Source organism: Vipera ursinii (genome assembly GCF_947247035.1).
Source record: "Vipera ursinii genome assembly, chromosome: 6".
Lineage (NCBI taxonomy): Eukaryota > Metazoa > Chordata > Lepidosauria > Squamata > Viperidae > Vipera > Vipera ursinii.
The window spans coordinates 4,103,846-4,125,272 of NC_139515.1; the positions used below are offsets into that span (position 1 = coordinate 4,103,846).

General features: G+C 44.1%; 2 protein-coding genes across 5 annotated transcripts in view; one reads left to right on the forward strand and one right to left on the reverse strand.

Annotated features, from left to right (window-relative positions):
• ATXN7L1 (ataxin 7 like 1) overlaps positions 1–20,274 on the reverse strand; it is a 76,500-nt gene extending 56,226 nt beyond the window's left edge. For all 4 annotated transcript variants that reach the window (XM_083366249.1, XM_083366250.1, XM_083366248.1 and 1 more), the window contains exons 1-2: positions 19,903–20,274; positions 18,503–18,574 (exon numbers count right to left, since the gene is read on the reverse strand). In XM_083366249.1, the coding sequence (XP_083222375.1) occupies positions 18,503–18,574; positions 19,903–19,993 (163 nt within the window). In that variant the 5' untranslated portion in view covers positions 19,994–20,274. The remainder of the gene's footprint in view (positions 1–18,502; positions 18,575–19,902) is intronic.
• Positions 20,275–20,420: 146 nt separating this feature from the next.
• CDHR3 (cadherin related family member 3) overlaps positions 20,421–21,427 on the forward strand; it is a gene marked incomplete at both ends in the record, with an annotated part of 34,925 nt that continues 33,918 nt past the window's right edge. Inside the window, one exon of the mRNA XM_083366620.1 lies at positions 20,421–20,481. Coding sequence (XP_083222746.1) covers positions 20,421–20,481 — 61 coding nt within the window. The remainder of the gene's footprint in view (positions 20,482–21,427) is intronic.

Genomic DNA, 21,427 nt, shown 5'->3' on the forward strand with positions numbered 1-21,427 from the left:
CCAAATTCAAGACTCATTGGATCACGGCCAATTCCTACACATCCACATGGGCAGAAATGGTTATCGAACGGCATGACGTCCAACATAGGAAGAGGGACTTCATGGCTGTGGGAAGACAGATGAAGGTCTTGGGAACGAGGTGATGTTCTCATGAACATTTCCAGCTGGAGGCAAAGCCAGTAAGAGGAAAACACATCCAGCGAACGTCTGGTTGCAATGTTGAAACAACCAGCAGAGGTTAAGGGTTTTCAACGATGGAAGAAACTCCAGGGAAGAGTTTTGCTTTGCAGAGATGGAAAATGTACGTCGCTAAGGAGGGAAAATACATCGTTGGACCATCAGCTGGCTAAGCAGGTCAGGAAGACTTGAAACAAGGGGAGGAATGTCATAAAACCACGGGCAAGTTACAAACTGGCAAGGGATGGATCGATTAAGCGGCAAAAGGGGTTATTCTGGAAAAGTATTAGTTTCACAAAGGAGATACAGAAAGGTCTAGAGCAGGGGTCTGCAACCTTGACAACTTTAAGACTTGTGGACTTCAGCTTTCAGAATTCCTCAGCCAGCATAGCTGGCTGAGGAATTCTGGGAGCTGAAGTCCACAAGTTTTAAAGTTGTCACGGTTGCAGACCCCTGGGATACAGAATAGAGGAATCTTATGCCCCCATTAAATGTTCACATCTCTAGACAATGTCCAAACAAGATGGACCGAACGTCTTGAGGCACAAGGGCAAGAATTACATGCAACTGGGATTACAAAAACATGGATACTCTGAGCATTGTGAATCTGGAATGAATCTGTCTGTGGTAAGGTTCACTGAACTCGTGGCACCTCAAGTATAGAAAACATCTGGATTAGGTTAAACAGGCTATTTACCAGGAAGGACCTCTTGATAGGAGTTTGCTCAAGGCAACCAAAGCAGTCAGAAGAAATAAAAGTAAATTACTGAAGCTTCGCACACAACCATGAAGTGGTTGGGATAGGAGGTTTCAAGCACCGAGGCCTCTTTAAAAGGCTCATTCCGCCAAAACCCAACATGTCAAATAAGATTTTCCACTTGAGCTGGAGAAACTTTTCTCTGTCAAAAAGCTTCAGGTAGGCACTAAGGCTCTAACTCGGCCCTTTTATGACTCATGGACTTCAACTCCCAGAATTCCTCAGCCGGCATAGCTCAGCCTCTCCCTTTCACCTCAGTGTGCCTGGCTGAGGAATTCTGGGAGTTGAAGCCCACAAGCAGGGGTCTCCCAACTCGGCCCTTTTATGACTTGTGGACTTCAACTCCCAGAATTCCTGAGCCAGCATGGCTCAGCTTGGAAACCTCTCCCTTTTCCCTCAGGGTGCCTGGCTGAGGAATTCTGGGAGTTGAAGTCCACAAGCAGGGGTCTTCAAACTCGGCCCTTTTATGACTTGTGGACCAACTCCCAGAATTCCTCAGGGCAGCATAGCTCAGTTTGGAAGCCTCTCCCTTTTCCCTCAGTGTGCCTGGCTGAGGAATTCTGGGAGTCGAAGTCCACGAGTCATAAAAGGGCCGAGTTGGGAGACCCCCGCACTAAGGGAACTGCTGCTACTTTGGATCTGGTGCTTAACTACACATCTAAGGAGTGGGAACTCTGGGTACAAGTCGCCACACAAACCATTGTTTCCTATTTTAACAATAACAAGTTTGTTTGTTTGTTTGTTTAAAAAAAGCCAAATGCAAACTTTCTAAACCAGGGGCCTTCAAACTCGGCCCTTTTATGACTTGTGGACTTCAACACCCAGAATTCCTCAGCCAGCGTACCTGGATGAGGAATTCTGGGAGTTGAAGTCCACAAGACATAAAAGGGCCGAGTTTGAAGGCCCCTTGTTCTAAACTGTAGGTTTTAGAAACACCAACTTTAATAAACAAAGATGATGATACCATTGTTGGGGGCGAGATGCTGACTCTGTAAACCGCTTAAGAGAGGGCTGTAAAGCACTGTGAAGCGGTATATAAGTCTCCGCGCTATTGCTGTTGTGAGAAAACCTTGAACACACTGGCATTGTAGCTTGCTCGGACTTCTCGAAATTAAGGGGAATACAATTTCAAAAATGGTAATGAGGAAGAAAGCGAGGAGACATTTTAATGAAGACAAAGTGCTTGCAAGAGGTGAGAAGGAAGGACTACAAAGCTACAGGTCAGAAAGGTAGGAGTAAGGTCAACGGTGGGAAATGAGCTAAAGCTAATGAGGCAAAATACAGCAAAAAAAAAGTTTTCTCGAGGTAAGTCAACAAAAGCAAGGCAGGACAGCAGAAGAGAAAAAAGAGAGAAGATCCAAGACAAAACACAGGAGCTCAATTCCTATATTAGCTCTGTGTCTCCATCAAAAAAGGAAATGTTGCTCGGAACAGTAAACTGGGAACACCAAACAGGAGGAGGATGGGTACAAAGGAACGGATAAAAGGGAATTCTAGCTAATTTGAAAGTAATTAGGCCCTGATGAAATATACCCTAAAATATTGAAGAAAAGCTGTGGGAACAATATGTCAACAATATGTTCCTTTCAAGAAAGGGGGGGGGGGAAGAAGAGCATCTCAATCATTATTGAATGATAAGTTGAAAAGATACACAGTGGTATCTTGGTATTCAACTGCTTTGAAATGCATCGAATTTGGTACTCGATGCATTTTTTTACCTGAAAATTTTGTCCCGCTACTCATAATTTCTTTGTTACTCAACGCACAAGCTAGTATTTTCTCGGGGTCAGCTGCCTCGTGACTCACGACATTATTCCTTGCGGGAAATGTTCGTTTGGTACTCATGGTTTTTGATACTCATCGTGCCTCCCGGAACCAAGTAACGATGAGTACCGAGGTACCACTGTAACTGCCAATACTGCAGCCGAGTATTTGTAAGCATCTTAAGGACAATTTCTAACCTCCAAGCATGGATTTGTCAAAAAAAGATCACATGAGACAAATTTATTTATTTATTTTATTATATTTATATACCGCCCTTTCCCGAAGGACTCAGGGCGGCTTACAGGGTGATTAAAACGAAAAATACAAAAGTTAAAAACAATTAAAAAATTATATCAATCCCTGAACAAATAAAAACCCCAGTTAAAATTAAAATTAAAATTCTCAGCCTGGGCCAGAGAGCTCAAAGAGCCAGGTCTTCAGGTCCCGGCGGAATGAACGGAGGTCTGGGGCAGTCCTAAGCTCCACTGTACTCCTCCTTTAATAAGACAAGTACTTTAGTGGATAGAAGCACGCAGTGGCTATAATTAATCTTGATTTTAGGAAAGATTATGGCATGCAATGTTCAGGTTTGCACACCTACGGTAGAATAGATCCACAAATGCCTGGCTAACCTCAATCAGATAATCAGCATTAAGGGCTCTATATGATATCCGAGAGGACTAGCTACCATTGGAAGCTTTCTCACGGGTCAAGCTGCTTGTCAAATACATTGACGACACAAAATTGTCTGTGGGTGGTTATCCAGTTAATGTCAACACCCAGGATGACAAAATGAGCTTGTAACCTAACCTGAATGGGTTGGAAGACTGGAACGGAGGAATGTACAATCTTACGTTTAGGGAGGAAAAAATGTAGGACACAGTTGCACAATGAGAGCGTTGTGATTTGGAAAGACTGCCTCAAAGGGCATAGGTGTGTGATCGCTGGTGATGAACTGAAAAGACGCCCAAAGTGGGAGATACCTGTTAGAAGGGGTTGACGCGTTCTAGGCTGCGTTAGAAAAAAAGCAATGAATATCTAAGACATTTGTGAAATCCTTATTGTGTGGTGTGGTGATGAGATTGTACCTAGAATGTGACGTATGATTCTGGGCGCCAGAAAGAGCGAAGAAAACATAGGGATTTAAGGGAGGCCGTGTGAAAACAGATGAAAGGAAAAGTGGAAGGTTCCAACTGGAGGGAAAAAAACCTGAGGGGAGATAATGATACTAATGTTGAGGTAGACAAAAGTAAAGGTAAAGGTAAAGGTTCCCCCGCACGTGTGTGCTAGTCGTTTCCGACTCTAGGGGCCGGTGCTCATCTCCGTTTCAAAGCCGAAGAGCTAGCGCTTGTCCGAGGACGGTACCCTAAAATAGAGAGTTGCCAGGGACGCGGTGGCTCAGTGGGTTAGGACGCTGAGCTTGTTGATCAGAAGGTCTGCAGTTTGGCGGTTCGAATCCTGAGTGCCGCGTAGCAGAGCGAGCGCCTGTTACGCGTCCCAGCTTCTGCCAACCTAGCAGTTCGAAAGCACGTAAAAATGCAAGTAGAAAAATAGGGACCACTCCGGTGGGAAGGTAACAGCGTTCCGTGCGCCTTTGGCGTCTAGTCACGCCGGCCACATGACCACGGAGACGTCCTCGGACAAGCGCCGGCTCTTCGGCTTTGAAACGGAGATGAGCACCGGCCCCTAGAGTCGGAAACGACTAGCACTCATGTGCGGGGGAACCTTGACCTTTAAAATAGAGAGTGAGGAACTATTTTTCATTGTCACCGAAATTAAGAGCAGAAAATATTGCAGCTATCTGGATTTTGCTTAAATAAAAGAAAAAAGAAAAACTTGCAGTACAGTTGACAGAACAATGGAACAATCCAGTAATGAAAATATGGAGTTTTCCACCTCTAGAAGGTCTTAAGAAGAGACAATCACAACTGAAAGATTAATCAGTTTTTCTTTGCACACTATAAAAGGATAGACTACATTAACAGAGGGATAGAATCAAGATCACGTGAAGTGTTAATACCGCTTTACAAGGCCTTGGTAAGGCCACACTTGGAATACTGCATCCAGTTTTGGTCGCCACGATGTAGAAAAGATGTTGAGACTCTAGAAACAATACAGAGAAGAGCCACAAAGATGATCAGGGGACTGAGGGCTAAAACATATAGAGAACGGTTGCTAGAATTGGGTGTGTCTAGTCTAATGAAGAGAAAGATGAGGGGTGACATGATAACACTCTTCCAGTATCTCAGGGGTTGCCCCAAAGAAGAGGGAGTCAAGCTCTTCTCCAAAGCACCCGAAGGCAGGACAAGAAGCAACGGATGGAAATTAACCAAGGAGAGAAGCAACCTAGAACTAAGGAGAAACTTCCTGACAGTTAGAACAATTAACCAGTGGAACAACCTGCCTCCAGAAGCTGTGAATGCTCCAACACTGGAAGTTTTAAAGAAGAGATTGGACACCCATTTATCTGAAATGGTATAGGTTTCCTGCCTAACCGGGGTGTTGGTCTAGATGACCTCCAAGGTCTCTTCCAACACTACTACTACTACTATTACTACTACTACTACTACTATTAATTATACATGAGCCATGGAATCTCTAACTTCACAATTCTACAATTTTATGAACCAAGCAAAAAACTGAAGAAATTCCATACTATCTTCACCACCACCACAAGGGGAAAATGATCAATGGAAACACAACAATTTAATTGTTTGATTTTTTTTTCATTCTTCTGTAGCTGCAGAATGACATTATCTCTCCGGAACAAAGAAATACAAAAACATCTGAGATGTGGTAGGCTGGCCCTGAAGGTTCATTAATCTGGAGAATAAACCTAATTTATCCGCTGAAGTAATATTAGACAGGTTGAGTCTTTCAGTGAATGGAACTGGCAATCAGAAATAAACATTCATTTTGGAACGATCAATGATAATTCTATCAGACAACCCTTTAAATTTTATTTTTATTTTTTTATTTTAATTCCATTTATATCCCGCCCTTCTCCGAAGACTCAGGGCGGCTTACAAGCTTAGCAGTAGTAAATGCTGTGGTAAAAGCAGTAAAACAGCTAACATTTGTTTGGGGGCCACCCATTCAGATAAAAATGTACCCCATGGATGAAAATCAACATGGAAAGTCCAACGAATTAATTTGCCAAGAATACTTCACTAAAGCAGGTGGCAATAGCAGCAAACTGAACAGCATCAAGTCATTAAGAATGTCCCTTTGCAAAGCTATTAACTTCCTTGGAAGTGATGCCAAGGTATGCAAATTGCTTTCACATTAACCAAGAAGGGCGGGGAAAAACAGAGCAAAACTATCAAGTCACAACAGTTAGGCACAGCAATTAAATAACGCAAAACAAAAAACGAGGGGGACACGCAACTAAGGCCAATTTTCCCACCCCATGCAGTACACACACTCAACAGTGTGCTGTAGACATTCAAGAGTCTACCAGAAGCAGATCTGCACATACAGCCTTCGCCGACCGGTATGTGCTTGTCACGTTGGCACAAATACTCCAGGAAACGGAATGTGCAAAATGGCCCTTCAACAGAGCAAGGAGGTGTTCAGTCAAAAGGTTGCCCAGATTTTACAGCCAGGCAGCACTTTTGTCTACAGCCAGGAAATCTGATTAAGCGAGGAAGCAAAAGAGGCAATAAATAAGCAGGCCAGCTAGTTCGCTGACGTTTTATTAAATGAAAACGACGATGACATACAAAATTTGACGTTCGTCAAGGTTTTTGTTCCTTGCTAATCTCATAAAAGCTTCCGTTTCTAAAGAACACAAGCGCCGGCCGTCGCAATGAAAAAGAAAACTCTTAACAGACACACGCTCGGAAGCCAATCTTATTTAAGTTGCCTTCCGTTTGTGCGGTCTCGGACGTGTGTAGGCACATGTCATGTTCATCCCAGGTAGGGCATGAACAAAGAAGCATTAAATGTTCTAACGTGACCCGTTCCCTCCATATAATTCATAAGGTTCTGATTGTTGGCTGATCCCCTTTTGCTCTAAAAATTAAAATCAGTTTTAACACAATCTCCCTTGGCTCCTGAACAAAACGGGAAGGGAATGGTGAAAGGCACCCGCCAAGCAACACCAGGCTGAGAAATGACAGGGATTATGTCATGCCACAGAGGGGGCCATACCTAATGGCATAAGACACTTAATCAAGAATGGATGGAAACTCCATACTCACCACCAACAGAGAAAACAGTTTGTTTACTGTCCTAGATAGAGTCCTAGTACAGTGATGTCGTTGTGGGTCCAAGCTTGGCCAGGTCCCCACACTACTTCAAAATTAACAGAAGAGAAGAGAAGAGAAGAGAAGAGAAGAGAAGAGAAGAGAAGAGAAGAGAAGAGAAGAGAAGAGAAGAGAAGAGAAGAGAAGAGAAGATCAAAGGCCTGGAGACTAAAACGTACGAAGAACGGCTACAGGACTTGGGTTTGGGATGGTCTAAAGTAAAGAAGAAATAGGAGAGACATGATAGCAGTCTTCCAGTATCTGAGGGGCTACCACAAGGCAGAAGGGGTCAGGTTGTTCTCCAAAGCACCAGGATGAGAAACAATGGTTGGAAACTGATCAAAGAGAGAAGCAACTTGGAATTAAGGAGAAACTTCCTGACAATGAGGGCAATCAACCAGTGGAATAGCTTGCCTCCAGAAATTGTGGGCGCTCCATCACTGGAGGTTTTTAAGAAGACACTGGACAGTCAACTGTCTGAGATGGTATAGGTTCTCCTGCTTGAGCAGTGGGCTGGACTAGAAGACCTCCAGGGTCCCTTCCAGATTCTATTCTATTCTATTCTATTCTATTCTATTTTTTCATTCCTATATTCTATTCTTCATTCCTATATTCTATTCTATTCTTGATTCCTATATTCTACTCTTCATTCCTATATTCTATTCTATTCTATTCATTCCTATATTCTATTCTATTCTATTCTATTCTATTCTATTCTATTCTATTCTATTCTATTCTATTCTATTCTAATTCTTCATTCCTATATTCTATTCTTCATTCCTATATTCTATTCTATTCTATTCTATTCTATTCTATTCTATTCTATTCTATTCTATTCTATTCTATTCAACAGAACATTGAATATGTAGCTATCTTGGGCTACCTTGAATAATGGCCAAAGGCTGTCTCTAGAAAAGTAGAGAAACTGTTTCGGTTGAGAAGAAAGAAAACAAAGAGCCCGCAGGGTTAAATTGGTATGGTCCAGAACTTGGTTTTGTGGTTACCTTATGAAACAAAGAAATATGGCAGACTAGTGTGAAATAAAGATGGCAGGCTGTTAGCTACAAGCCACACACTGACCCGACGCTTCCAAAAACAATCCTAATAGGATTCACAGAGTTTATGTAGTCCCTGCATTTAACCAACTGTGCTTGAATCTAATAGACTTTTAATTTCTACTAGATTTCAGATGGTACAATGTACAACGGCTACAAAGAAAACCAACTACTAACAGAATAAAAGATCTGAAGGGACCTTGGAGGTCTTCTAGTCCAACCCACCCTGCTCAGGCAGGAAACCCTATACCATTTCAGACAAATGGCTGTCCAATCTCTTCTTAAAGACTTCCAGTGTTGGAGCATCCACAGCTTCTGGAGGCAGGTTGTTCCACTGGTTAATTGTTCTCACTGTCAGGAAGTTTCTCCTTAGTTCTAGGTTGCTTCTCTCCTTGATTAGTTTCCATCCGTTGCATCTTGTCCTGCCTTCGGGTGCTTTGGAGAATAGCTTGACTCCCTCTTCTTTGGGGCAGCCCCTTGGCAACCCCTGCTATCCTGTAACCCCTACTAAAGGATGTACATTGATAAAGGCCAAACTCTAAATATCTATTACATTTTAAAACTCACAGAGCTGGCAAAGAGGAAGAACACAATTAAAATTTCTGGATACATTGCAATTAAAATATAGATTTCCTACAATAAAACTTGCCTTGCTTTGCAAGGCCAAATGCAATCATAACTGCTCTATGCCTTTGGGATCATAAGTGATCCCAAAGGGCTACAAAGAACTAGTAAAATTTTTCCCTTCCTTCCAAAACCTTTATAATTTCATACATTATACATTCCCTAATAATAAAAGGATTAATTAAAAGGCCCAGAACAAACCCAGCAGTACATAGCCTTTTCTTCCGATTTGAGATTTTCAAAGACGAGAGGTGATCCAGCCTACTCTATTAGCTGAAACGGGGGAAAAAGGGAAATCAAAATTTTGCAAGCTAAATAAGATCGTGAACGCTGTCAATTTTAGGAGGGCGAGTAGCTAACAAGACACACAAAGATCAGGTTGGTTTTGTTCCAAATTTTTACCCAAAGCTTTTGGTGAGAAGGAAAATGATCAGAATCTAAGAAAAGCAAAAAAAAAAACCCGAAACATAATTTTCCTCGCTATCCTGGAAATAAAATTCTCTGCCTGTGCAGAGGAACAAATTTCAAGGATTGGTAAACATTACGTGTAGCCCTCGGCATACGACCACAATAAAGGCCAGCATTTCTGTTGCTAAGTGAAATAGTTGTCAAGTAAGTTTTGCCCCAGTTTACAACCTTTCTTGCCATAGCTGTTAAGTGAATTATTGCAGCTGGTCAGTTAGCAACCCGGTTGTTAAGTGAATCTGGCTGCCCCATTGATTTTCCTCATCAGGAGGTCTCAAAAGGGGATAACGTGACTCCCCCCCAGGACACAGCAACGGTCATAAATATGAACCGGTTGCCAAGCGGCCAAATTTTAATCACGTGATCGTGGGGATGTTGCAAAGGTCGTAAGTCTGACAAACAGTCATAAGTCACGTTTTTCAGCGCTGTGGTCCTGGTGGTCCCCTTACAAACCGTTTTTAAAGTGCACACAACCCCTGCATGAAATCTCACAGGATAGTTTTTGCAGGATCCAATCTGGGCAGATCAGAGGTTACGTCTTCCGAGCTTTCAGATTTGTGCTGGATCCCATCCTGTGGCAGCTTCTCTCCAGCAATGTGTGTGCTTTGGACTATTCTGTGCGTGGTATTGATGTGGTGCCTGGTTGCGTGTGGCTTTTCAGATGTAGACTGGGGAGTTGATAGTTGGCTATTAGGTCTTTGACTGTTGTTTCCTTGTGCTGCCAAGTCCTCACCTCCTAAGTGCCTGATTAGCTGGGAGTAAGTCAGCATTCCTGTACTTGATAAGCTGGGGGTAAGTTAGGACTCCTGTTGACTGAGCCATTTCCCAGTCTTCAATCATTTCCCTGGCTATTTTTGTACCTGCTCGTCCAACAATCTTAGTAGCTGCAAAACTGCATGTTATTTTTTACCACCGTCCCTGCTCTCACCACCAGCCTTGCTCTCTCCTCCCGCGCTATGAACTAAGACCACATGAAAAGTATTAGTGCATAAGATTAAAATCTTCTTGTCCTAAATTTTCAAAACGTAAAAATAGCTTACATTTTTCCTATTGTTTCCTCGCTTCTTTTATATCTTATTGTTGCTAATTTGCCCTCCTGGCATTTGGAGAATCAAAGCAAAGAAAGGCTATTGTTAATTTTTACAGCTGAGTAAGCTATTTCAGAATCATTACCATTTCCTCAGCTTCTTCTCGGGGAACTTAAAATGTTACTTTTAATAACCGTCCTCTAAGCGCTTTAACCAAATTAAAAGCACCACTGCCAATTCGGTTTCAAACTCACCCTGGAAGAGAGAAACATATGGAAGAACATATTTTTCAAATAATTTTTCCCCCCTCCTCGTTTCTTCAAATGTTTACTTCATTATTAATTGGCTCACATATCGTAAGACTGTGGCTGTTCTTCCTTTAAATCCCTCCTTAAAAATGGAGAAACCATCTCGGCTGTTAGCAAAAGGCACAACTCTTCAAGCCGAGCAAAAATGACAAAAGAGGAATAAAATGAAACCTGCCAGTCCAACCGCAGCATCATTTCTTTCTTTACAACACTGGTTAAGAAGCAAAATTTTCCTTGGGGCTGTTCATTTTCTGTGCCTGCGGAGTCCTCTTTATATTATTTGGAAAAATAAAAAATAAAAATAAAACCAGCACCCCTTTATTATCCTGGTATTCCTAAAGCAACTACAGCCCACGCAGTCAGTTCACGAAGAAGAGACAACGAAAGAGAAAATAAATCATTCATTCATTCATTCATATATTCACTTATATTGTTGTTTTTTTCCTACTACATCCATGATAAAGAAAGAGGTGGAAAAAAATGCTTGGCTTTTATAACATTTAGTTCTCAACTGCAAAAAAAGGGGACTTCTGACCGTTTTTCACTCTTGTGACCTTTGCAACATCCCCACGGTCACATGATCAAAAGTCAGATGCTTGGCAAGTGACTCATACTTATGACGGTCGCAGTGTCCCAAGGTCAACCTTTTGACAAGCAAAGTCAACGGGGTCAAGCCAGCTTCACTTTACAACGGTGTGACTAACTCAACAGCTGCAGCGACTCCCTGAACGAGACAAGAACGGCCGTAAAATGGGGCAAGTCTCGCTTAACAACCGTCTCAGTTAGCCCAGTCGGGCTCGTTAAATTGAGGACGAGGTGCATGCTTCCTGCTTTTGAATCTACTGCAAACTGCCCCTAAAAAAGTTTGGTGACCACATAAGGACAGGACAGGCTGTGCAATTAGCACAAGTTGCAGCAAAACTTAAGTACATAAACCCCGAAGGGAGCAATTGATTTGTCATCCCGAAAACATGCCACAGTATGTAAGGAGTGCAGTAAAAATGGACAATCAAAATAGTGGAGTGAGGGTTCTACTTGCACTGTGTAAATTTATATTTAAATTCATCTGCCAACCGACAAAGGCCCCTTGTGCTTCTACTGTAGGGGTCTTCAAACTTGGCCCTTTCATGACTTGTGGACTTCAACTCCCAGAATTCCTCAGCCAGGCCTGCCTGAGGAATTCTGGGAGTTGAAGTCCACAAGTCATGAAAGGGCCAAGTTTGAAGACCCCTGTTCTACAGCATCTCACGGAACGAGCTAATCAGCAGAGGTTCACTAAAAAATTGCCCAGAAGAATACAAGCATACCAATATCGCAGAGACCATTAAACGAAAGACAAACAGAAATAATAAATTGTATTACCAGCTTTATGGAGTGCAAAGTGGAGCACGCATATAAAGGGGCAACCTTCGGTAATTAAGAGGGGAATTAAATCATTTCACCTGATGCTTCTTACAACAGAATTTCAAATGCAGAGAGATGAAACCGTGTTTCCTACAATCTATGGAAACTGTCGCACAGGTAGTCCTCGCCTTACGGCCACAACTGAGCCCAAAATTTATGTTGCTAAGTGAGGCTGTCACGGTTCCAACAGATGAAACTCCTCAAAGAACTTTGAGGCATTGTTTACCTTAAAGAATCTTTATTTGAGTAGCGTAGCATCGGCACTAACATAAGCGAAGCCAAAAACTAAATTCCTCCCCCCCTGAGCACCTAGTATCAAAGCACAATTCCCTCCTCCAATTAACAGTCATAAATCACATTCTCCAACTAGTTTGAAATGTAGGCTTCCCCTCTAGTTCTCCAGCCGCCAATTCTTATCATCTCTTATTTCAATAACCTTGGTTCTCACACTAGGTGCAGTATTATGTCTAGCTACACTCCCATGCACATTCCTCCCCCCAGCATCATCTAACTCTAAGAGTAAAACATAAGAGGAAAATGGTTGTATCTCCATCTGTTGTCAAAGCAAAAACATCGGATGTTAGCAGCGTTGGCATTTATTCAAGTGAATTTTGCCACATTTTTACAACCTTTCTGGCCACGGTTCTTAAGTGAATCACTGCAGTTGTTAACCTAGGGAACACGCTTGTTAAGTGACTCTGCCTTCCTCATTGACTGCTTGTCAGAAGGTCGCAAAAGGGGATCACGGGACCGCAGGTCACTGCCTCTGTCATACATATGAGTCAGTTGCCAAGCATCTGGATTTTGATCATGTGACCACGGGGAGGATGCAATAGTCATAAGGGTGAAAAACAGCCGTAAGTCGCTTTCTTCAGTGACGTCACTTTGCACGGCTGTTGAATGATCTGTTGTAAGTCGAGGACTGCCTGTAGATCGGTTCGACTGATCCCAATAAAGGGATCCTTTCACTGAAAACCCATTTTTCTTCTGGACTTTTAAAGGCTGCTATTTAGCCACTACCAACAAGTATATCACAACAAATATCGACAACATTAAAGAGAGCAGGGAAGGCATCCTATTAGAAGAAATGTGGATGGTCTAGTCTAGGGGTAGGCAACCTTGGCTCTTTTATGACTCGTGGACTTCAACTCCCAGAATTCCTGAGCCAGCATGGCTCAGCTTGGAAACCTCTCCCTTTTCCCTCAGCGTGGCTGGCTGAGGAACTCTGGGATTTGAAGTCCACGAGTCATAAAGCGGCCTAGGCCAGGGGCAGGCAACCTTGGCTCTTTTATGACATGGACTTCAACTCCCAGAATTCCTGAGCCAGCATGGCTCAGCTTGGAAACTCCTCCCTTTTCCCTCAGCGTGGCTGGCTCAGGGATTCTGGGAGTTGAAGTCCACGGGTCATAAAAGAGCCAAGGTTGCCTACCCCTGGTCTAGTCCAGAGTTTCTCAATTTTTTAGGATGTGGTGGACTTCTGTCTGGGGAATTCTGGGAATTGAAGTCAACACATCCTAAAGTTGCCAGGGTTGAGAAAAACTGCTCTCATCTCAAAAAGATCATTTGTCAGAAGCAGCAAATGTAGAAATCAAGCCAGCTGCAGGGTTGAAAAATAGTAATTCACGGGCTCCATCACAGGAGCCTCTTATTTACAGATTACAACTGAATCCAACTCTTAATTACGCAATTATGCATACGTTTTTTGCCTAAAGGGAATAGCACCCATTGAAACGCACTGTAGCTAGAGACCGTAATGCTGAATGATGGATGGACTTTTTCTCAGCATAGATGCAGCTTACGTGCTAAACTCTTGATTATTAGAAGCTTCCATAGGCTTAATAAATTCAAGACGTTCCTGGTGTATTTAATGTGATCCAGATATATTTCGTTTTCTCTGCTTACTGTGTTCGTCTCCTAGGGGGAAAAAGCCCTATGGTTAATTGGTAAAGAGAGCAGCGGGCTCTGGGAACAACTTCCATAATTTTTAAAAATGATGGCTACAGGCAGGTAGGATTTCTTACTTCTTGATCAGACAAATACTTAGGATCTTGCTTGCTTTTCCCATCGACGTTTGTGCAACTGGATGAGTTGCAATCCTGTGGCCAACTGTCCACCTTAGGTTAAATTCTACGGATTACAAATGCAGGACTACTAGCATAAAATCTAACAAGTCTATGTTGAAGGACAGCTATTTATAAACATCCAAGCACAAGGGATGTTGTCTCTTTTCCATTTTTCTGCCTTACTTTATTTAAGTCAGGGGTCTTCAAACTTGGCCCTCTTATGACTTGCGGACTTCAACTCCCAGAATTCCTCAGCCAGCGTGCCAAGTTTGAAGACCACTGATTTAAGTTAGTTTAAAAAAAAAACACTGCCATTTTACTGTCAACATGTAAGCCAGGGGTCTTCAAACTTGGCCCTTTTATGACTTGTGGACTTCAACTCCCAGAATTCCTCAGCCAGGCATGCTGGCTGAGGAATTCTGGGAGTTGAAGTCCACAAGTCATAAAAGGGCCAAGTTTGAAGACTCCTGATGTAAGCCCTCAAAATATTAACCAGGGCAGAGAATCAGTGTGGTGTAGTACGTTAGGATATTCAGATTCCAATCCATTCTTTGGGCCTGTCACTCTTTCTCAGTCCAGCCTACCTCACAGGGCTGTTGTTGTGAGGGAACAAAGGGGAGAAGGGAACACTCAGTATGTCTCCTTATGTTGTAGAACCAAAGCAGGATATAAATCCAACGTATAAGCCCTACTGTCCTATAAGCAGTGCTTTTTTTGTAAAAGAAAAAGGTGCTGGAACTCACACATGTCATACAACCTGCCTTGCCTACCCTACAAGGTTCCATCCCAAAAAGGTGCCGGAACTCCGTTCTGAGCATTCTATGAGAAAAAAAGCCCTGCCTGTAAGTATCGATCATTTGAAAGAAAAAGGGAAGGGAAGCTAAAAAAAGGAGAAAGGAGAGTTTCCTTTCCATCCTTTTATAGATGTAGTCAGAAATATGGAATGTTTAAAACACTATTTTGCTTTACCCAACATCACAGTCCGAATGAGTACAAATGATTTGCTTACTTTATCGCTGAATTACGATTAGAGATGTGTCGACATGAATGCTTCTACTAAGAGCTACAGCGTTCAAACTTCGGTTTTTCAATTTATATATATATATATATATATATATATATATATATATATATATATATATATGTGTGTGTGTGTGTGTGTGTGTGTGTGTGTGTGTGTGTGTATGTGTATGTGTATATGTGTATATATATATATATATATATATATATATATATATATATATATATATATATATATATATATATATATCAGAAGTCTACCATGTTAACTGCACCTTCCTCAGTCTGGAAACAGCTGGGTTATCCTCCAGAAATGGCCTTGAGAGAGTTCAGCGTTATAGGAAAACCTCATTTGTTTGGTTCAAAGTTAACAACGTAACGTAAGACTTACCACATCCACAGCAATTCTGCTTTTTAAGGGATGTGGCAGAGTTGTCGTTTGAAACCTAAAAACGTTTTCTGAAAAGCACCCCACTGTACCCCAGTGCTCAACAAGAAATATCGCCTATAATTCAAGGAAAGGCTGGTTGACGTCATTCAGCTAGTTTTAACCACCTTCAGTTTATGACTTAATAATGAGCTAAGGACATACAGCATACAAAGATATAAAATACATTTTTTTTCAAATCGCCAGGGCTACTTGGATACAACTTCCTAAGCCAGAGCCAGACAACAGCTTCATACTTTACAGGAAGCTGACCAGCTTTTCTGTTCTTCCTACGATTCACGATATCTAATATTGCCCTGTGCCAGTGGTCCCCGACCTTTTGGGCACCAGGGACCGGTAACATGGAGAAAGGTTTTTCCACGGACCGGAGGGGGCGTGGTTTTGTATGCTGCCGGCATCCCGCGGAGGGGGCTTTGCTTGTTTGTGCGGCCCGGTTGCTCGCATGCCGCGGCCCGGTACCAGTCCACGGACCGAGGGTTGGGGACCCCTGCCCTAGGCAACTTCTACTCCACATGAACTCCAAAGTATAATCAATAATAGACTGTGTAGGTATTTATTCTGAAATTTGCATTCCTTGCACTATCGTCTGTTTTCTATCTGTCAGGGTGATGTGATGACAATTGTATCTACGGGTAGTCGTGACCTACCAACCCTTCATTTCGCAACTGAAGCTACAACTGCACCCAAAGAAGTGACTTATGACCATTTTGCACGCTTACAACCGTTGCAGCATCCCCATAGTCATGGGGTCAAATTTCGGATGCGTGGCAACTGACTCGTATTTATGACGGTTGCAGTGTCCAGGGCGTCATGCGATCCCCTTGTGTGTGACTTAACCGTGACATGGAAGGTCGTAAAATGGGGCCAAACTCACTGAACAACAGAAATTTTGAGCTCGGGTGTGGCCGTCAATCGAGGGCTACCTATAGCGTAAAATAACTAAAGACTCGTGAGGTAACTACCTCTTTGTACAAGCCGTTGAAGAATTTAAACTCTAGCCCTGTTCCATGAATAAGTTAAAGCGCTTAAACAAGACGGCATCACCAGCTCTGAAAAAGTGATGTAAGAACACAGTAACACACTGCTCTCTCACGGGGATAAATATCTATGACCCACGGACAAAAAACCCAGTGTGGGTTGGTTTTTGTTCTGTTTTGTCCACAAGCCGTTTTCTCTAACCCACAAGGTTTTAAGATTATTATTATTTTTAGCTAGGCTCTTCAGACGACAGCACAGCTATCAAACTGAACAGAAGACTAGAGGTCATAAAATAGATGGCCAATGATGCATTTTCCTATTCCAATTTTAAAAAAAAAGGATTAAACCGCCCTTACAGCCTGTTTATACCAGGGGTCTCCAAACATGGCAACTTTTAAGATTTGGGGACTTCAACCCCCAGAATTCCTCAGCCAGCTTCTGAGGAATTCTGGGAGTTGAAGTCCACCAATCTTAAAGTCGCCAAGTTTGGAGACCAGGGTTTATACCACAGCGTAGTCTTTCCTAAGCTGAGGCTTATGAAGTCACCCACGGAACATTAGTAAGAGGAGAAAAGCTGATATAGCACATCACCCTTCGGATATTATTGTTTATACTGTATTCTCCCTTTTTGCAAATAGACTAGTATCAGCCAACCTATCTGCACAAGCAGAATAATGTCAAGAGAAATGGATCAGAAAGATGTTCCCTTTAAAGATATTTAGGATCACACACGGAGGCCCTTTCAGAAACATAGTGCATCAATTCTACAATTAATGATCAACTCCATCCCAAATGCGTTGTCTTTGAGATTTAAAAGCTCTCTGTGTGCCTGGCTGAGGAATTCTGGGAGTTGAAGTCCACAAGTCATAAAAGGGCCAAGCTTGAAGACCCCTAGTCTATATCCTACTCCAGGAGTTGATATTATTCTATCATCTATTAATAACATTGCAGTACTACTTTCTTTTTTATGCACCATGATCAAAACCTCAAAAAATGTTCATAGTGCGTGATGTCATGAAGTTCTCAGGGCCACGGTGTTAAGCTTACCCTGAAAGTAAATTCAGCTAAAATAATTGTGACTGTGAAAACCATTTACACACACACACACACACACACGTTTTAATTGTCAAAATTATACTAAAATGACCCACTCACCTATGATTTAACTTAACCATGATCTAACCAACAAACCCAATTTTCAGGGCTAACACAACACACTAAATCAGGGCTCTTCAAACTTGGCCCTTTTATGACTTGTGGACTTCAACTCCCAGAATTCCTCAGCTAGCGTGCCTGGCTAAGGAATTCTGGGAGTTGAAGTCCACAAGTCTTCAAGTTGCCAAGGTGAACACCCCTGATTTACAAGATCACCATAACTTGTCTTCTCCAGAAAGCTTTCTGTAATGTCCACTTTTTACGTCCACTAACTGAAAGTTTAGCCTTTGTTTATGAGATCATCAAACTATCCAGTGTTACTAATATCAACAGGCCGTCTACGCAACATATTGCAAAGCAAACCTGTCAGGATGTCTTCACTGCAAGCTATATTGCCTCTTTTATCAAGCTTATGTGTTAGGGCTAGTCACGTCTAATCTCAACACCGTATGCTCAGCCCAAAACAGGCTGCGCACAAATAGCTCTTTAAATCACAAGCCATGTATGGTTCTCCGAGAACATCACCAGTCTGTTGGTTTGCAAGTTTTAACTCTATTTAATCACTAGAGGTACCTTACTGCAATTAGATGTTCATCGCTAGAAAAAACAGAAGCTCCAATCATGGGTCCCAAAAATCCACCTATTACCTTCAGAAAGAATAAAACAAACTTGAGGAACAGGTGCTGGGAGATTCAGAAGTAGGTAAATGATTGCTTCCTTCCTCAAAAGGGACGCAGCCTTGTCCAAAATTAAGCACAAGATGCCAACTTCGCTCACAGGCCTGACGCTATCAGACATGTTAAATGCTCACCAGTCAACAGACCCAACCATAAGAAAGGGCCTAACCAACATAGGCCTCCTGGCACTGTTCAGGGTTACGTCTACCCAAGAATCCATGTGGCTTTGAGGCAGGAGCCTGGCTTGGGAAGGAAGCCTTCAAACCCCCACCCTGAAAGAGGAGGAGGAAGGTCAGTTCCCATCCAATCCGGCCCCCTTCGCCTTTCCTTACCTTCTTTATTAAGCCTCATCACCTCTCGGCCGCTACTGCTGCCCTCCTTCCCAAGGTCTTCTACGTCAATACCTGAGGCGGGGAGGAGAAAAGCATCATCAGGGAAAGATTGCACGTCGGTACTCACATATGGGTCCAGATGGGGCAACAGAGAGAGAGAGAGAGAGAGAGAGAGAGAGGGAGAGAGAGAGAGAGAGAGAGAGAGAAATCAGAGAGGGAGAATAAGACAGAAAGAATTACAGAGAAAGAGAGAGAGAATGAGAGAGAGGAAGAGAAAGAGAGAATGAGAAAGAATGACAGAGAAGAAGACAGAATGAGAGAGGAGAGAGAATCAGAAAGAATGAGAGGGAGAATGAGAAAGAGAGAGAGAGAATGAGAGAGGGGGAATGAGAGAATGAGAAAGAGAATCAGAGAGAGAATGAGAGAGCGGGAATGAGAGAATGAGTGAGAATGAGAAAATCAGAGAGAGAATGAGAGCGGGAATGAAAGAATAAGTGAGAATGAGAAAGAGAATCAGAGAGAATGAGAGCGGGAATGAGAGAATGAGAAAATCAGAGAGAGAATGAGAGAGGGAGAGAGAGAATCAGAAAGAATGAGAGGAAGAAAGAGAAAGAGAGAGAATCAGAATGAGGGAGAATGAGAAAGAGAATCAGAGAGAGAATGAGAGAGGGGAAATGAGAGAATGAGAAAATCAGAGAGAATGAGAGAGGGGGAATGAGAGAATGAGAAAATCAGAGAGAATGAGAGAGGGGGAATGAGAGAATGAGAGAGAGAATGAGATAGGAAGAGAGAGAATCAGAAAGAATGAGAGGGAGAATGAGAAAGAGAATGAGAGAGGGGGAATGAGAGAGAATGAGAGAATGAGAGAGAATAAGAGTGGGAATGAGTGAATGAGAGAGGATGAGAAAATCAGAGAGAGAATGAGAGAGGGGGAATGAGAGAATGAGTGAATGAGTGAGAATGAGGAAATCAGAGAGAGAATGAGAGAGGAAGAGAGAATCAGAAAGAATGAGAGGGAGAAAGAGAAAGAGAGGGGGGAATGAGAGAGAAGGAGAAAGAGAATCCGAGAGGGGGAAGGAGAGAAGGAGAAAATCAGAGAGAGAGTGAGAGAGGGGGAAGGAGAGAAGGAGAGAATCAGAGAGAGAGAGGAGGAGAGGGGCAGAGAAGGAGAACGAGAGAGAGAGAGAGACAACACAGGGGCCTGGCTGCCACCCCCTCCCCCCTAAGCCCCCCAGACGACCACCCACCCCATCCCTGCATCCCCGCAGGGGCATCCTAGGCGGCGTCTCCCCCTCCCCTCCCCCCCCGCCCCCCCGGCACGGGCCGGGGGGGGGGGGCAGGCGTGCCACCTCCCTCCCTCCCTCCGCCTGGCACGTGGGCGCTGGGGGCGGGGGTCTTACTGTGCGGGGGGGCGGCCTCCCGCACCCAGGCGGCCCAGGGCTGGCCCAGGAACGCCTCGGGACTGGGCACGGGCCGCTCCAGGGCCGCCATGGCAGCAGCCGCAGCAGCAGCGCCGCCGCCCCTCCTCCTCCTCCTCTTCCTCTTCCTCAGCAGCTGCTTCCTCCTCCTCCGCCTCCTCTTCCTCCTCCTCCCCGCCGCCGCCGCCGCCGCCGCCGCCGCCGCGCGGCTCCCGCTCGCGCCGCCTTGCCCGTTTCCTGCGGCGGCAGCAGCAGCAGCAGCAGCAGAGGAGGCAGAGGCAGAGGCAGCAGCCGCGCGCGAGCAGCCAGGCAGCCACGGGATTCGAGGACGCCGCACGTCATCCTCGGGACGTTCCGCCGCCGCCGCCTCCCGCCCGCCGCCTCCTCCTCCTCCTGCTCGGCCGCCGCCTCAGCCGCTGCCGCCGCCCACGCGGGGCTAGTGGCAGCCCCGGCTCCCTATCAGAGCCCGCCGGCCGGCCGGCCGGCGCGGCGCAGGCGCGATGGCGCCGGGAGAAGCCGCGCTGCCCTCAGAACCCGGCCCGGCCAGGCGAGGCGGGACAGGTGGGCGCGGTGGGGGCTGAGGAGAGCGGGAGGGGGAGGGGGGAGCCAGGAGGCGGGCGGGGGGCGGGGGCGCCCGGGAAAGGGGTCTCCTGGCAGGAGGAGGACTGGGGGGGGGTCCTGAGGGTCCTCTGAGCTTGGGGGGGTTTCTTACAGACGTTTCACGACCCAGCTAGGTAACCTCATCAGGGCTAGGTGGGAGTGGGGTTTGTAGGCAAGAGGAGGAGGATTGTGGGGTCCTCGGTGCTCGCTGAGCTTGGGGGGTTTTCTTGCAAGACATCTCATGACCCAACTAGGTGACATCATCAGGGCTGGAAGAGAGAGGGGTTTGAACGGTCACTAACTGAACTGTTGTAAGTCGAGGACCCCATGTATGAGGTAGTCCTCGACTTACGACCACAATTGAGCCCACTTAGAATTTATGTTGCTAAGTGAGAAATTTCTTAACTGAGTTTTGTGACTCTTGCAGCATCCCCAGGATCACGTGATTAAGATTCAGGCGCTTGGCAACTGTCTCACATTTACGACGTTTGCAGTGTCCCGGGAGGCACACGTGATCCCCCTTTTGTGACCTTCTCATAAGCAAAGTTCAATGGGAAAGCCAGATTCAGTTAACAACGGTGTCACTCAACAACTGCAGTGATTCACCTGACAAATGTGGCGTGAAAAGTCATAAAATGGGACAAAACTCAATGTTTCACTTAACAGCAGAAACTGTGGCTGTAAGTCGAGGACTATGTATGTGAGCCGCCAACTCTCGCTGTTCATTCTCTTCACCCTAAATATTATGTGTGCTTTAAAAAAACCATCATTTTTAAATTGGAACACTGCAATTAAAAACTAAGAATTAGGTAAAATTTAAAAACAGGACATGGATATGTTTAAGTAAAAATAGATTGATTGATTGATTGATTGATTGATTGATTGATTTTATTTAATTATATTTTTA